Raw genomic sequence first — 18,168 nt, forward strand, 5'->3', positions numbered from 1 at the left:
TTTGCGTCCTTGATAACAGCTTTTAACAGAGTGATTCTAAGATGTTAGATAAAGGCTTTCTTTGGTTCTTAATTTACACAAACAGACACTAATGGAGCTTTCTGTCTGTACTCATCTGTATTCCTGCATGTTCAGTGGAAGCTTATGGATATGGACCAAATACCAGCAGTAATCATGCAGGTGTTGTTGAGTTGGGTATCCAACAGTTTAAGCCAGTGCAGCAAAACCCAACCAAGAAGAATACTCTGGAAATGGAAGAGCTGTTTGAGGACATATTAACACCACCCATTTAAAGGGGATACTGAGTTGACTCATTAGGTTCATCACTAGTTTCATGTGACCCTTTGCCTCCAGTGTCCACATACACCAGCTGCACCATGAACCGACGTGTAAAATCTTTGCACCAACCAGTGCGAGCAAACCTTGCACACTGGTAGTGTATCAAGAGCGCTGTGTAATGCCATGCAGCCCTGAACAACTGAGATAAGAGGGCACAAAATCACAGGAGAGCTAGGAGTTCATGCAAATAGCATGTCAACATTTTTCCTCTTTGGACTCTATTTGACATTCATTTTGACATGACTCTGTGTTTTTAGCTTCCACCATGGGTGAGTATGTTGGGGAGTTAAAAGGTTAATGTTTTTGCCACAAAGGATATGTGGTTTCATGTAAAACCCTGTGGTTTTCCACCTCAAAAGTAAAATTTTCTTCGTCAGTAGTGCCATAATAGCTCTGTTACTGCCTCTTGAATAACAAATGCTGTATGCTGTATGTTTTTAACATGATTTAATTTTTTGTGAAGCACTTTGGTCATCTGTGGTTGTTGTAAAGGGCTATATTAATAAAGTACAGAAAGAGAGGGCAACTTGCCTCGCACAGCAATTCACAGGCGGATCTTGATGCAGCCATTGTGTGTGGAAATTGGCGGTTAGTGTGATCTGTTATTGCTGGGTGAGATGTACCAAATAACTGAATGGTACCCAAGGTTTGTTCATTTTGCTTTGTAATATCAGCCATTTTGTCTGTGGTATTGTAGTGTTATTTCTATTTGAGTGTTGCTGAATGGTTAAATCCATTTAACATTCAATAATGCTAAATCTTTGATTCTATCAAAGATCAGTTTTTAAAATTGGCAGTTTTGCTCTATTCAATCAGTGAACTGAATACTTTGGAGTTTTGGAGTGTCTGTGGTAATGCTGTGCTTTAAAAACAACAATGGCCATTTTCAGTTTTTTATGTCAAACACAATGACTGTAAAATAAATCATCATCACATAATCCTCAGATCAATGATAAACCTCTTGATTCAGAAAAATACGCTACTACGTTTGTTTTTTAGATTGTCTTTTTTTCTTTAAAATGGAAAGTGTTTTTGTGTCAGAAGTGGCACAAATTGTTGCTGTTAACGCCCCCTGATTTATCAACTATTTTCTTTTCTCTCTTTATTTACAGAGGGCTTTGTCATAGACAACTTCAGAATGGACGACAAGGAATTATTCTTTCTGAATTCTTTATAGAAATATTCTTTTACTTGAAGAGACAGCCTGATAGCAGTGAAATGACATCCAGTCTGTTATTTATCTGTACCACTATGTAGTCTAACACCAAGCTAGATATCATTCATCATTGTGTCCGTCTGTGAAATGAGCCCAAAGATGAAACAGTGGAGAGGAAAATGGACTGAATTCCATCACCCTGACAGTCACTCTCTCCAGGGAATCGACATCCCTGGCATGCTCGCGGTTTATTCGTCTCTCTGAGCACTTCCGTTGTCCCGTATCTGCCCTGGAGTCTCCAATGAAAGCTTGATCTTTTAATGGGAGCTCATTGTTCGCCTCCACCCACACAACCCCTGCTGTAACAGGCACAACTCTGCATTTCCTTTTAAAAAAAGGTTTACCATGAAAGCGGGGTCTCTGCCCCCTCTCCGCTTTATCGCTCCAAGGAATTTCCTTGCTGTAGGAGGATGTGTGAGTGGAAGTCTTCTTCTCTGAGCGACTCTCCATCCAGGGTTCAGGGTGCCTGACGAAGGTGGTGGGTGGGTGTGCTAAGATGGCAAGAGAACTGAAATGGAACTCCCAGATCTTACCGCCTACACGCCGCTCCCTCATAAAAACACCGGTTCTTTTTAGTCTGGCTATCTGCCTTCTCCATGTCAGCACGATTGTCAAGCTTTGTGTGATCTGCCGTGACTCATTCATCGTTCTGGAGAGCACTGATGTTGCTCGGCTTTCTTTGCAGATCCAGCAGAGACCCAACAGTTTTTGGGATAAATGAATGCGGCGCTCTTTCTACAGCGGCTGACTGCCCTCACTTCTCTGAAACACATCTTTTGAGCAAGAGTTATGTTTGGCATCAAAGGGACTTTGGGAAATAGGAAATCCTTCAGTGGTTTTAATACAAATGACAGTGTACTTTTCTCTTTTTAAACAAGATCTGTGCAGCTGACACTCTGGGGTCTAGAAGGGTTTTTTACCAAATCCATTACAGCTTTTATTTGTCAGAAGAGTCAGAGCAAGAGCAGAAAGTCTTGTAAAGAAGGAAGAAAACAACTTATAATCACATCTGGTGTCTTTCCACCCACCTGTTTCAATTTATGCATAGAAACACCTGAGTGGAAAGGGTAAAGATTGATATTTTGAATATGTGAATTTCTCGTCTCTCAGGCTTTTTCTTTATTAAAATAAGAACACAAACATTGGCTTTATGTAGAATGCAGATTCTTCAAATTGACATGCTAAACAAACACTGATGCCATTTTGTACCACATGAAACACGTGAGATTCTCTCGGTGTGGGCTTTGATGAGTATGTCATCTCATTGTTTCCTTTTCTTTAATGATTGAAAGGCTTGTGATTGAAGAAATAGCAGCACATGCTCTTGTCTCAATGGACTCAACTGATAATAACTAACAGCAATCTCAAAGCCCATCAGCTATCATCTGACAACATCAATGCCAGTGGTAGGCAATAAAGGACTTCCATTTCCATAATTTCCCATTGTTAACAGACAAGTGAGATGGGAAAATGGAAACAACACAACAAAGAGTGATTGTTCGAGAGGCTTGCTTGCAGATATTTATTTATACTAGGGATGTTCCAAGGCAGCTAAATTCAAATTAGGTTAAACACAAATTTTCATTTTTGGTCTTTGGCTTATTTGATTACATTTAGGCGATTTTGGTTTTGTGCTTTTGTTCATTGCATTGGTCGTGTTTGTATGGAAAGCCAAGGCTTGCTGAAGCACTAGTGGAAGATTTTACTTGGACAAATGAACAAAGGGGAGCCGGGTCATTTCCTACTAGTATTGTAGTCGAGTGGTTAAGGCGTGCACCATGTACACAGGTGGCCCGGGTTCAAGTCCGGCCTATGGCACCATTTCCCCGCATCTCTCTCCCCGCTCTCTTCCCTGTTTCCGAGTATATCCACTGTCCTCCTCTATCTCATAAAGGTACAAAAAGGCCCAAAAATAAATCTTTAAAAAAAACAATCATCATGAAATACGAGTTTGGGAGAGCATCGAGAGGAAATGACTAAAGAAAACTATTAAAACAAGGGCATGAGAAGCCTCGATTTGAACACAAGACAGCACACATCAATGAATGAACTTACTGAAGAGATGAACCACCTGTGGACCTTATGTACATTCCTCTTTTGCATACGCACCTGAGTGTAATAATATGTGGATTAAAGCCTGTCTTCTTAGTGTGGGTAATAGATTTATTGATGTGAATTGCAATGAATCTTAACTGATGACAGTGTTTACTTTTATAAAAGTTTTTAGGACTATTTTTTTCCAAGTAAGCCTTTAAAGAGCCGCAACTGGTCACTAAAGAGCAGCATGAAGCTGGAGAGCCGTGGGTTGTGTATCACTGACTTCATTACTTTAAAATGCACAAAATCTCCATGACTTGGCTGTATTCCACCGCCATCATCAACTGCTGATAGGTGACACTCTTTAACCATAAAATCTCTACCTCTGTGAAACACTGATGGTTGCTTGTCTCAAGAAAACTCTACAACGCACTCTTATAAAATCACAAAGATTATAACTTCAAACACTTTCCTCTGTGGATGTCAATTTTTCAAAGGCAATCTAAAATGAGTTTAATTATTTCTGGAAAAAAGAAAAGAATGTAAGAAATGCCACAAGGAAGATTGCATTGAATTACAAAAGACATGATGTCAGAATCATGTCATTAAAGATTTGAACTGGTAATTTGTCTGTTGATATCACTATCTTTTAATGCCTGGATCTTTGTATCTTTCCTTCATCATTCATTTCAAAACTTAGATAAAAGTCCTATTTTCTGGCATATATTATCTCTTGCACTGCACAGCAAATTCTTTTCACTTCAAAGAGACTTTGTAAAAGACTAAATGTCATCTGAGATGGCTGAGTAATGGCTGGTCAAATACTGGACATAATGCATGGGCATGCTTCACAGGAAAAACTGTATTTCTAAAAGCCAGAGGCCTTGCTGGGTATGAAACCAGGCTTGCATGGAGTACAAATGTTGTTATGTTGTATTCCACGCTTCTTGTGTTTGTGATTGAGGTTATAATTTGATTTGTTTCCAAGCAGCACAGAGACGGATGGCTAAAACTCCGTCTCCATACCTACTGTACACTCTGCTATCTCTTACACAACAGAATCTCACAGGGTCCAAACCTGCAATTGAAATATCACTGCTGCACAATCAGTGAATAGATGCAGGCATTGGTGATTAAATTAAATAGCTTCATTATATTCTCTCCAACACTGAGACAAGGGACAACCCACAATATGTTCTAAAAGACCTCCCTGTATACAGTACTGTTGTTCCACCTTCCTGTATGGCTAAAATGCATTACTTTTTACTTTAGTTCATACTGATGGTTCTGGATATGACACCTGATATCCTCTGCAGCACTGCACTAATGCATTCCCTCTCTGTTTTATTGATCAAGGCCATATCCTCTCTGTATAGATGTATATTTACTTTGTGCCTCAACATATGGAATAGAGAGATCTTTTGTAAGTAATAAATTATAGAGTACGGTCTAGATTAGCCTCATTGTAAAGTGTCCTGAGATAACATTGTTTAGGAATTGGCATGATACAAGAAAAGATTGATTGATCTTCACATAAAGTCTGAAAAAAAACATCTTCTTGCAGACAGTTGACATAACACAAAGATTAAACTGGATATGATATTTGGGAAAATCAAACTATAGCGCTTCCTGTTTTTATATCATAGCAACAAAAATACAATTCAAATTTCTATTGAATAAGGCGCTTATTACTGGAAGCCTTCTTGTTTCCAGACGTTCTTTCCATCACATGCATTATGGGTATGAAAACACATAAACTTAACACATAAACACATGTGCAGCCCAGGGGATTAAACAACATAGCAGGAGCTTGACTGATAGCCATTATCCTTGATCACTGTCAGTGGAGCCAGTAGGAAGATTAAACTCTTGCGGCCAATCAAGAAGAGCAAAAACCTTTTTTTTTTCACAAATAAAAGCTTCAGCTTTCTTATTGCTCTTCTTTTAACCCTCTTAGAATGGCTATGCTGTGTACCAGTGGTTCTCAAACTGAGGTTCGCAAGCCACAGCTTGGGGGTCTGTGAAATAATTCAAAATAAATGATTAAAATAATGCCATGTCATTGAAAAGCAAATAAATACATATGGGACCACAGTGCCATGAAACAAGCATACTAAACCAATGACTCCTACATAAGTCAGCTTTGGGCCAATAAAAACTCAGATATGATTGTGACATTTCCCATAAATCTATCACAATACAAAGAAGCACGAAAACTTTTTTGTAACTGTGAATATTTTGAAGATGTTTTTGTCACAAAATTATTCACAGTTACAAAAGCCTTTGCATTTTTCAATCCTTTTAGTCATTAAAGTAATAGAATTTTATGTTTTAAATATATCAAAAAAGGTTCAACATTCTTACAGCTTTGCTCTGATGAAACAAGCACTAGAAAATTAGATGGATGGATATTCAACCCCCTGTCTAATACCTATTCCTTGGTAATGGTTTAAGCATTTAAAAGGTTTTTATTAAAATAATCTGGCTTTTTAAAGGTGATCCAGTTTGCTTTTTGAGTTTTGAAAAAGACATTAGTGTTAATTTCAGTTTTTGATAACTAGGTAAAAACTCCATTAAAAGAGCATTTATATTCAAATGTATCCCTCCCTGGGAAGTCCACTTTACAAAACTGTTTGCAGTTTTGGACATTAAAAATGACTTTATACATCCATCAATCTTTATGCTTATGGCCTTGTTTGCTTTTGTGGCTCATAAAGAAGCAGAGCTATTAATCTAAATCTGCTCCACTGCCGACTTGAAAACACCTCGCTGGAGTGTTTATGGTTTAATATCGGGGGCATCGGGCCAAAATCTCATATCTCCATTTTTCATAATTTTAATGTATTCTCATAAATCAGTGCCATTGGAAACCCACTATATCTGTCAGTGTTTTTAAACCAATTTTAAATTAATAAAAGCTGTCAAAAACTGATGTAACTGGTGTGCTGTCTTGGCATAACCTTGCAAAGCAGATGGATACGCCCGTTTCCTTGTTTCTCACTGGCAAATCCATCTTGCAAAGCTCCCATCTGAACCGTTTGGGCCCAGTTAGAATGTGACAGGACCAATCAGCGAAGAGGGGCAGTACCTTCAGGCGTGGCAGAGTCGTGATGTAAACAAGCAACAACAAGAGGCAGGTGCAATTAAAGCGGAAGAGCTTAGCGTGGATGCTGCTAAAACGCCAGTTTTATCAGAACTTGATGACATTTCTTCGATAGAAGAAGAACACAGAACAGCAGTGAGTTGTTTTCTTTTCAAAAACGACAAAAGTGGTGTACTGACATGTCTACGGTCGCCATGGTTCACGGTAGCTGCGCACGCGCATCTCGGCTGCATCTGCGTCACGTGTTTTGTTGCTCTGATTGGGCCGTAAAGATGTGACAGACAGAACGTTCATCCAGTCACACTCCAAGATTTTTTCAAATCCTCTGCCCTTTCCCAAATGCTTAGTATTGAAGGTTTTCCAGATGGATGTGTGAAACAAATCCGTCTGGCGTGCCAGGTTAGTCTTGGCAGGTCTCCCTTCAGAAAGAGATCTTAATCTCAAGGGACTACCTAGTTAAATCAAGGCTAAAAAAATAATAATGATAAAAAGATACATACTTTTAAAAGAAATATGATAGTGATGGTGACCACACAGTATTAAATGAGTTGTAAAAAATCTGTATTTTTACTTGATGCCAGTGTGCAACTTTCCGAGTAAGTTTCCAGAAGATGTCCTACCTTAAAACCGGTCTATTAAGACCTAAATGAACTGTTCCATTTCTCCCCCCACCCTCATTCAGTGTTCCTACCGAGTCCAGCCATTTGCAGGACTGATCTCCATTCAGATACGCAGCCCAAAGCTGATTCACTTCTTATTTTTTGTAAGTATTGTAGACACAGTAGTTTCTTCGGCTTGCATAAGCAGCAGGGACTCCTTGAGTTGCACTATTATGACAAAATTCCAGCACTGTACCTCTAAATAACAGAGTCCCTTAAAGGGCGGGGCCATCCCTCTTCATCCACAGCTTGGCAGGGCCAACAGTCAGAGAGGGAAGATGTTAGAGCCTCTGAGCGAGAAAAAGACAACCTTAAGAAAGCACTTATGTGTTGGTGTGAACACAGAGCTGGGAACAACAAACCCAGATGGAGTTTGAATTCACTCTTTGTAGGAAGTCATAACTGATACATTTGTTGAGGATGTATTTATTATCAGCTATATATAAAATATCTATGTGGATGTTAGGCTTTTAAGATTTTATAATGAACATTTAGCATTTTACACACTAATCAAACTCATTTTTCATAGAAAGTGAAGGTTATATTAGCTTTAAAAATGACTGGACTGCATATTTTTGAATTACTCTCACCAACGGTGTCTTTAATTAGATCATTAGTCTTTATCATAGAACAACTGATCCACTCTGATTCTGCACTTTCTCCACATTAAAAGCTTCCAGCTTCTTCTCTGTGTGGTGATGTGAATTCATTTATTAGATTTGGCATTTGGTATTACATTACAGCCAAACATTTTCCGAGGCATATGATATGTTTTTAGATTGATTTCCTACCTTGCAAGCAGCAGCAGCATCAGCAGCAACAGCAGGTTTGTCTTCATGCCAGAGGAGTTTGGAAATAAACTCCTCTTAAATCACCAATCCATCAGAAAGAACCTCACATTGAACTTTATACTAAGTTTTATTTTTGTGGAAGGGGAATGCCTGAATAACCATGCATTCATAGTTTGATCTGTCATATCTTATGTTCTCTTTGAAAGCATCGATTTTAAGGTCTTGAATTTCAGTTTCTTCTTCAAATATCACCGAAGACGGAGCACTCTGCTGACCCTGGCTGACGTTTGCTCATTGTCTCCTCCATGTCTGAGTACGCTGAAGCCTCAGAGGTCATGTTTATACTTGACTGCACAGAAATCTTTAAATGGTAGTTTTTCCTCTTAGCTTTGACATTTATGTAAGCCTACATCTTTCTAATATCACTTATTTGATGTCATGCATATTTAATTGAAGATCTCTTTATGTCAGCATAGTTGTAAGGCTATAAGCTCCGTTTGCCATTCAAAAAGTCACCACAAGGTAAAGACGTGGTATCATCACAACCTAAGTTTTGGCATCTGGTGATTCTGAAAATAGTATTTAAAAAAATATCTTCCTCTTAAACATGAAGTTTTATCTCTGTAGAGACCCCTTCAGTAATTTTGTCAGACATTCAGAATAACAATCTGAGCCTGACGTTGAATACAAAAACACAACCAAAGGCCTGCCCTATTTTAAATGGACAATTTCCTTAAATGTTGCTCTCATTGAAGAATTTTAATGCGTATAATTTGCTGATCAAAGTGTTAGAAATGTCTCTGTTAAAGTCTCAAATGAGGTTAAAGTCTTTGTCATTGCTCCAATACTAGAGGTTTTTTTTTTTTTTTTTTTTTTTTTTACAAATTAAGCTTTTTTTCTACCATGGTTATCATTCAGTGCGCACTGCATTTTCAGAATTCATTGTTCCATGAATCACAGCGAGTGGTCCAGGTCCTGAAGTAGCAAAGCAGCCCCAGACCATCACACTGCCACCACCATGTTTGACTGTTGGCATGATGTTGTTTTTATCAAATGCTGTTATTTTTACACCCGATGTTACAGGCTGTACACCTTCCAAAAAGTTCAACTTTTGTCTCATTAGTCCACAGAATTTCTCCAGAAGTCTCAGGAATCATCAAGATGTTTCTTGGCAAATGTGAGATGAGCCTTTGTGCTCTTTTTTTGTCAGCAGTGGTTTTGAACTTGGAAATCTACTGTTACTCTACCATTTTTGCCCATTGTCTTTCTTATGGTTGAGTCATGAACACCAACCTTAACTGAGGCCAGTGAGGCCTGCAGGTCTTTGGATGTCGTTCTGGGTTCTTTTGTGACCTTCTAGATGAGTCATGGTTGCACTCTTGGAGTAATTTTGGTTGGCCAACTACTCCTGGGAAGGTTCACCACTGATCCCAGTTTTCTCCATTTGTGGATAATGGCTCTGACTGTGGTTTGCTGGCATTTACTTTTCACACAGGGCCAGATAGGTTTGGATTTTTTTCCCCCTTAAATAAAATCATCATTTCTAAACTGCATTTTCAATTTCCTTGGGTTGTCTTTGCGGGATATTGAAATTGGTTTGATGATCCAAAACATTTAAATGTGATAAATATGCAAAAAAGAGACGGACTGAAACACTGGGTGGGACTTTCCTGTACAGTACTAGATGGGTTTGCATCCTACTTAAAGGACAGGACTCTTCTGTTTAATGTCATTATTTAAATGTCTTGCTGAAATGTTTTATACTTAAAAACTAGCCTTGCCTTATATTTTTGGCTGGCTTTTTTTGTTTGTTTGTTTTTTGGAAACCAGAAAGAATAGTTGTCACTGTAGTAATGTCTAATGGGGAGCTAATGTAAATAAATAAATCAAAATCTGCTAATAAACATCTTTAAATCTGCTTTAAAATAACTAAAGAAGTGATAAAGAGTTTAACAAGTCTAGATTATTCCATTTCTAAATTTTCATAATGACCAAGAGAGTGCTCTGTACATGACCTCCATCCATCTATTTTCTGTTAATCCAGGCTGGGTCATGGCCAATCAAGCTGACCCAGACATCCCTTCAACATTTCCTACCCTGCCTGGGAAATCCCGAGGCATTTCCCAGGCCAGAAAGGCTGTATAATCCCTGCAGTGAGTTCTTGGTCCATTCTGAGGTCTCCCCCCTGTGGGCCAGGCCCAGAAAACTTCCAAAGGGAGGCTCTGAGGAGGCGTCCTGATCAGATGCTTGAACCACTTCAGCCGTCTCAACCATAACCTTCTTTCAGCTCATTTGAACAGCTTTTGCTGAGCTAGTACACCAAAATCTAAACTAATGTAGTCTAAAAAAAGGTAAATCCCACACGTCCCATACTCCATGCAACATTAAATCCCCCATAAGGATCCTCTGAAGCCGAAAAGTTATGGAAAGTGTCAAAACTTCAATCATTTCAATACCCCATATAGCATAAAAGGCTCATGAAGTAGAGAGGTATCCTTTAAAATGCACTCCTTTTTAATGGCCTCCTTAGAGGTTTAGTTCAACTTTTGAAGTTTTTGAAGTTTAACAATATGATTGATATTTTCTTTTGACTTCAAACAGACAAATAATTTATTCAGTGTTGACTTAATTGGGCAGGTAATGTTAAAGTTAGCTTGATGAAAAAACAATTTCAGGTAGATTTCTTGGTTGTTTATACATAGATGTTACTCTACTGAATAATCACCCTTGTAAGAAGCTGGAAGCCATGGTAGATGAGGGGAGATTAACTGGAAGATCAATAAAGCCCCTTTAAATTGGGGGATTTCTTTGCAATGCACAGATAGTATTTCCAGCCTTGTCTAAGTGCCTCTAATTTTCCTGCTGCGGCTGATGTGCTCGGTGACGTGGATAATGTGCTTTTTTATTGTACAGTAGCTCTGCCGCGTCTCCAGGGCTTCGGCTCGTCTGATTTGATGCCGTCGGTTCTTTTTTTTCCTCCACAGCAGCTGTGCTGTATGGTCTTAATGGAAGAGATGAAATCTTCTCTCTCCAATCATCATGAACTTAATGATTTGATTCTTTTCTTGTCCTCAACCTCAACCAATTGCAGATATTGATGTTTCAGTCATGCATTATCAATCAAAGGGTTATTGCTTGTAGTTTCAGGGCTGGATGGATGAAGAAATGTTAGACTTTCATGCCATATCGCTGTAGGATTTGTAAAGAATAAGCCTCCAAGTCTTTGGTTACTTTGGGAGATAATATTGGCAGACTCTGTAGCTCCAGTTGACTTTATAAATCAATGTATTCTTGTGTGTTTCAGGCTGAATCTTCCAGCCACATGTCGTCTTATTTATTAGTTTTGCTTGACTGAAACTGTGTGCTCTTTGCTTTTTTTATTCAGCTTCTGGAAGGCAGCTTCACATCCCAGGTCAGCCATGAAGTTGATGGGCTTATCTTCCAGCCGTGTGGGGTGAGTCCTTACCCATGTCTGATGGTCTGTCACTTTTCTGTAGGTGTGACTGTCAGCCTCTCTTCAAACAATCTCCATAAAAAGTCACAAAGCTTGTCACTACAGGCTGATGTTTGTCACCCTTTTATATACATGTCCACAGTCCGGTATGATTTCACATAAACAAAAGTCTTTCTGTGTGGCAGCGCTGTAAATCAGACCCGTGACGGTATGCGTTACGACGGAAATGGCCTTGGTAAGAATACAGCTTTACTCTGTCTCTGAGCAGCAGAAAATCTCTTTTATCAGTGACAGTAATGCAATTCCTTCTTTCTCCTCTCCTGATGGACTCAGACCCAGAATCAAGTGAGTAATACACTAAATATGTCAGACATTACATTAAGGACTTAAATAGGTAGACATAAAAACGTTTCTCCGGATTAAAAAAAGTCCATACTGGCTCATTTAGTTCCTGAGAAAAAAGGAGGATCTTGAATTGTTATCTCATCTTTGAGGCTTTCCTTTTCTGTTTCAGTTTGTCTAAATAAAACAAGCTTCACAAGGACTTCCTCTTAAATGCTCACTCTGCTCACCTTTTGGAGAGATTCCCTGGCCAAACAATCACTCTACCTTTCTCTTCATTTTTTACACACTGCCTTCTCACTATTTCTGTAAATCTGTTGCCTTGTTTAGACTTTGCATTTACACAGATTGCGTTGTGCATTCAGATACCAAGTGGTAATCCTCAATGAAACGTGTGGATGCACATTGATGCATACTGAAGACAGTATGATACTGGATAGCTTAGACTTCACATGGGGGTTTTTTCGGATACCTTTATCAAGACTGTCTCGATATTGTAGTCGCTACATGTGCAGACACACATTGAATATCGACCCATTGACTATTTTGTCTCCCATGAAGTAAAAAGTATAGTTTTTTCATATGAAGTGATGGGAATATCCATGTCTTGTTAGTGTGCTTTTTCCAGCCTGTACCCTACAAGGTTTATTTGTTAAATAGTCACAATGAGGGAGAAAAGCTGTTAAAATGGCACTGACGGCCTATTAGCTTGTTGCTATTTCACCCTTGTTCATTTATATGTCTTGCAGCTACACTGCATATTAAGGTATCCAGGTATACCCTCATCAGGGAAATGATGTATGGGTGCTATTTGCATAAAATGTGGGTGAACTCTGATTGCAGGTCATCACTGAAGTGGCGTTGATGTAGTGTGGAAGCACTAGTAAGTGCAATCAGCTGCAAGATGTAAAGGACACCTAAGCATAAACAAGTGCTGATTAACCCTTTAAAAACAAGATAAAGCAAACCTTTTTATAGTCTTAATTTCTGAATATTTTTTGATAAATGTGTTTACACTAAAACAGATAATCACAGCAAAATTACAGACAACATACTAAAAATAAAACCACCACCAGGATTTTATAATTACACTTTGTATTTACTTTGGGTTGATTTTTCTGTCATTAGTATGACTGATGAAATAGTTACTGCTGTTGATGATAACCATAATAAAATTCCCCTTTGGTTATCATACATTCATATTTTAATCTTCATTTAAAACCATCAGACTAATATAAAGTTTTTCAGGGAGGACACTTATTAGTAATTCGTGAGACCGATAACTGATATTTGTAAACAAAATATATTAGTTATGATGCACAATAAGTTCTTATTGTGGCAGAAATGAAGTTTCATGATCTAAAAATGAGGGAAAACAAACAATTTAACCCTAGCTCTATCAGCATGAGAAACAGCACAGTAGAAACAGGCTGTGATTTCTTACCATGTCAGAGGCACCAAGGCTTAGGTGTTGATTGGCTAGTACTCATGTGACACTTAGCCAACCAGATTATGTTGTATGCAGGATGTTTGATGAGCCTGAAGAGAGAAAACAAAGTCAGAGGGGAAGACGCAGCAAAGTAGCGTATGTTTTAATTTATCATTTTATTGATTATTGGTAAAATAAAATTATGATGCCGACAATCAACCGGATGCCAAATATCTGTGAGGGTTGACCCCTTTATACCCCCCAAAAGAAATCATTGGCATATCTTTATTCATTAGGCTATTCTCAATCTGCTTACATCTTACTGATGCGTTTTCATTCAGGTTAAAACTGCTGGAAGCTTCAGTCTTCGGCCTGTAACTCAGTCACAAAATATATGTTTGCTCTCTGTTCCTGAAGTGCGTTTTGGTATTGGTAGAGGGTTTCAGATACACTGCTCCTGCAGCATGGAATCTGCTACAGGAGACATAATGTCTTAAGGAGCTGGTCTGTTTAAATCTTTTTTAAAGCAGATTGAAGGCATTAGAGGAAGATGCACTAGGTTGTAGATGCTGATTGATGACTTTTTGCTTTGGGACTCAGGAGTTGATATCTCTATGACGGTAACTGCTCTGTTTACATGTCAGTGTCGATATTAATTGTGCTGCTGCCTGTCTTGGCCAGGACTCTCTTGTAAATAAAGAAATACCACAGTGAGTAATGTCCAGACAGCCTGCTTGGTAGGTTCGTTTACTGCGGATAAAAAATGTCCACAGGTCAACTGAAGGTGTAAAGAAACATGAAATGAAGGAGGAGGCATTAGTACATCTCTCATGAATGCACCACTCGCTGTCACGGTCTGTAGAAGTGCAGAGACATAGACTGACATGTAGGCCTTAAGAGCACTTTAGCTTTAGTAGGCTAATCAATTAATAAGCTCAAAACACATTGGCATTATGAATTAAATTAAAAATACAGTAGCCTACCTTTGACTGTCAGCTTGAGGAAAAACAAGCCAATGACCTCAGATTGTGGGAGTAGTAAGCACTCGCTGACTTTCGCTGCTCCTCTTCTGCTTATTAAGTCCGTAAAGAGTGCTCCAAAACTCCTGTTGGTTAAAAATATTTATCCAACATTAAAATCATGTTGAAATCACTTGAATAGATGTTAATCAGCTTTTTCTAACATTACTGTGCTATTACTGATAACTGTGATAATTGGGGTCATGATTATGAAATTCAATTAGCATTGCATCCTTTATTAGTATTGAACTGTTGAACATTTTACCTTCAAGGATTCAAGTAGCTTTATTTTCATTCTAAAGCATTTTCCCAGACAGTGGTTACTGAAAATATTCCACTCCCATGTACTTACAAAGAGAGACAGAGAGGGAGACCCGTGGATTCAATTACTATTCTGTTGGGTTTATTTTTTGTCTTTTTTTTTTTGGCCACACAAATGAATAAATAAAACATGGCTTTAATAAGCTTTGTACCTATAGTGTAGATAATTGGTGTTGTGATGAAGCTTCAGCTGATTGTAATTCTGTGGATGTACCTTTTTTTACTGAGAGCATAGCTGTCAAAGACTAATGAGAAGCTTGTTTTACTAGGCAACATTTGCACTTGGTCTCATGAAATATGACACAGAGATCTTTTTAAGGGCTGCAGAAGTCTGTACATAATTCTTGCATTACTCCCCACACCCTTTGGTAGAACCCCATTATAACTAGTCATCATTAAAAACTATGACAACAGTATACTATACCTTTGAGATGAGATTAAAGTCCCATGAACTCTACAATTCTAATATAAATAGATGGTATGGATATGGCTTTGTGTTTAGAAGCTCTGGTTGAAGAATGACTCATGTCTATATATATAACACCTAAAGCCCTTGGAGGATCATAGATTTAATAGGGTTTTGAAGCAGGTCCAATAAGATAATGACTATAATGATAGTTTGTTTTGTTATCACTTAACAGAACCAGAAATTTTCTAAATGTTTTGACATAAACAGAGCAAAAGCATTAAGTACTACACTTAACAAGAGAATAGTGCATCAAAGAAGTCCATTAACAGTATCCAGTTTAAATAATGCATTTCCAAATAATAATCAAGCATCTCTGCAGTCTATATTAACATCAGCATATGTAGCGATTAGTTCACTTTTGAGCAGTTAGATATAGTCCTTCAAAAACGAGAGCAGCCAAATGTTTTTGACTCGTTTTAGTCCAAAAGATTTGCATTACAAAGAGATGGAAAAGCACAAAGGATTATGGGTTTGTTAACAATGTTCTGTGTGTGGACACCTGCCTCTCCTCTCCTGCTCATGTTGACCATGCCTTTAGTCCGAGGTAAATAATCAATGGTGTCAACAGAGGCTGACTCTGCATAATCAGATGTCTAACAAGGCATTCTGACTCCTGATTTGGTGCGCTTTAATTCACCGTATTTACTCCATAAGTAGAGGTTTTCTGCCTAGGTGAGCTAAACAGTGACTTGAGAAGTCCCTGTTGATATTGTAATCCTTTCTCCTAAGTATCATCACAAAAATAACTAATCCTTTCATAATAAAGCAAAATTCCCTGGGGTTGAATGAGTGGATTCTTGTTTTTAGGATTTCCTTTTAAGCCTTTTTTTTACAGCTTATCATGTTTTGATTGATTTCTCATTTATCATATAGATCAGGCAGATTTAAAAATCACTCTTACAGCAGTAAAGGTAGCTTTAATGCTTGATTTGTGCATCAAAGTTATGACCATTAAAGCATGGCTCTGATCAATGAAAATAGATGTTTTCTTCTTTTTTTATAGTCATTGTGTGCATAATTGCAAAGTGAACAATAGAAATGAACAGATTTTAAAGGACGCAATTACTTTGCTTTTTCAGTCACAGTTATTCCTTGGCTTCTCACATTGTCTTTGTCAGTTTGGTCACCTCCTGCCTTGGATGGCTAAGGTAACAACTAGGGTTGTTCCAACTCTGATACCAATATTGGAAATATGTCCAATACTTCTTAAAATGCAGGTATTGGTATCGGCGAGTACACAAGTTTTTATTTTTTTTATTTTTTTATTTTTATTATTTTAGATTTATTTTTGGGCCTTTTCATGCCTTTATTCGATAGAGGACAGTGGATGGACTCGGAAACAGGGAAGAGAGTGGGGAGAGACATGCGGTGAAGGAGGATTCGAACCCAGGTCGCCTGCATACATGGGTAGCGCCTTAAACCACTCGACCACCACTCGACCGAGCACAAGAGTTTATGCACCGAACTGATACCATTTGGTTTAGCTTTATATTTTGCTTCGTTAACCATGCTAAATGTTAGCGCTATAAACCAGAAATCATTTCTGCTTCGCTGCTGGAAAGCAATGCATGCTCCAGCTACCATTTTTAGAGCAGCGAAGAAGAACCAAAGGACACACTGCAGCAGCAAAGAAAGGTGTCTGCGTGACAGTTTTCCTCTGAATGTGATCCCCAAAATGCCTTCCAGTATGGTGACAGGAAATGACACAGTTTATCAAAATTTAAGTGACTTTTAAACCTTAAATCACTGCCTGTTACTTGTTTTCCCTCTTGAAGCTAGCCGTTGTGCTGTCACATTGACGTTATTGATACCTTTTAATCCCGTGGGCAGCGAGCCTGGAACTCGTGTGTTTTTGGGGACTTAAATGATTAAATCCACACCAGTAAACCCAATATTGAACGTCTTTTTATCCATTTTAATTGAATTACAATCACTTATAACCACTAGCTCTAATGTAATCGCCATGTTGTTTATTCTTTGTGCGGATTTGTCAGCCAATGTCAAACTGTTCTGTAATCACATGATGCTGCCCAAATAGAGCATAAAGAGTTAGAAAGTTAGAGAGAGTTAGAAAGGGAGAGAGTCTGTGGTGCAGCCCCCTGTGTTGTTATTTTGATATTTAGGAGTAAAACTCAATAATTAGCAGGAAAACAACTTTAGGGTCACAGAGATGCTATACATTCACAAATTTATTTGTTGAGCCATGTTCTGAGTCAAGTATAGGTCTAAAATAATTTGCTTTTCTGCACAGTCAGTCCAGAAAGTTCAGACTGGTATTGGATCAGTACTTGGTATTGGCCGATACCCAACACCTTGGTATCGGAATCGGTATCAGGAAGGAAAAAATGGAATCGGAATATCCCTAGTAACAACATGTAAATTGCATGGCTGAAGTTGCATTCAGCAACATTTAAGTGAGTGCAAGGCACACCAAACTGAATTCCTATGAAGTTTAGCTTGTTCACTTTAACCTCATTGATTTTGTAAGCATGAGAAGTCACGATGTTGTGCCGTGATGAATCAACTTTTCCGGGAAATCTGTTACGGGCATCATATGTTTTGTTATTAAAATACTGCTAATGACACCAGAGCTACAAAATGATATTACACTAGTCAGGACAATGATATATTGCCATATCAATATTTCATCAACCCCTTACTTTGTCACAGCAGATAATTGTGAGCCTTTATAAAGCAAATAACAGTTTGTAACTTGGTTATTTGAGTGAAACCAATTGAAATAGTCCCTTTGTTCCTCCTCTTGTTGTCTGCTATTTTCAATTTTAGATTTTCTCTGTGGTTAGGAACTAATTATCACGCTGTGCTAAACGGTGTCCACAGCCATCAGGTAGAAACAGCTCTCAGCAGGGGTTTGAATGAGTTTTGGAGGAGGCAGGTTTGCCATTTACAAATCCAGGGCTAGATAATTGATGTTATTTTCCTGATCAGAATTATGGCTGTGGGTTCTTGTAAATGCAGTCACTGTGCT

General features: G+C 38.3%; 1 protein-coding gene across 1 annotated transcript in view; it reads left to right on the plus strand.

Annotated features, from left to right (window-relative positions):
* Positions 1-18,168, plus strand: part of rngtt (RNA guanylyltransferase and 5'-phosphatase) — a 161,358-nt gene that overhangs the window by 89,141 nt on the left and 54,049 nt on the right. The window contains exon 12 of the mRNA XM_041804477.1: positions 11,531-11,599. Within this exon, the coding sequence (XP_041660411.1) occupies positions 11,531-11,599 (69 nt within the window). The remainder of the gene's footprint in view (positions 1-11,530; positions 11,600-18,168) is intronic.

The sequence above is a fragment of the Cheilinus undulatus genome, linkage group 14 (genome assembly GCF_018320785.1).
Source record: "Cheilinus undulatus linkage group 14, ASM1832078v1, whole genome shotgun sequence".
NCBI classification, from domain to species: Eukaryota; Metazoa; Chordata; class Actinopteri; order Labriformes; family Labridae; genus Cheilinus; species Cheilinus undulatus.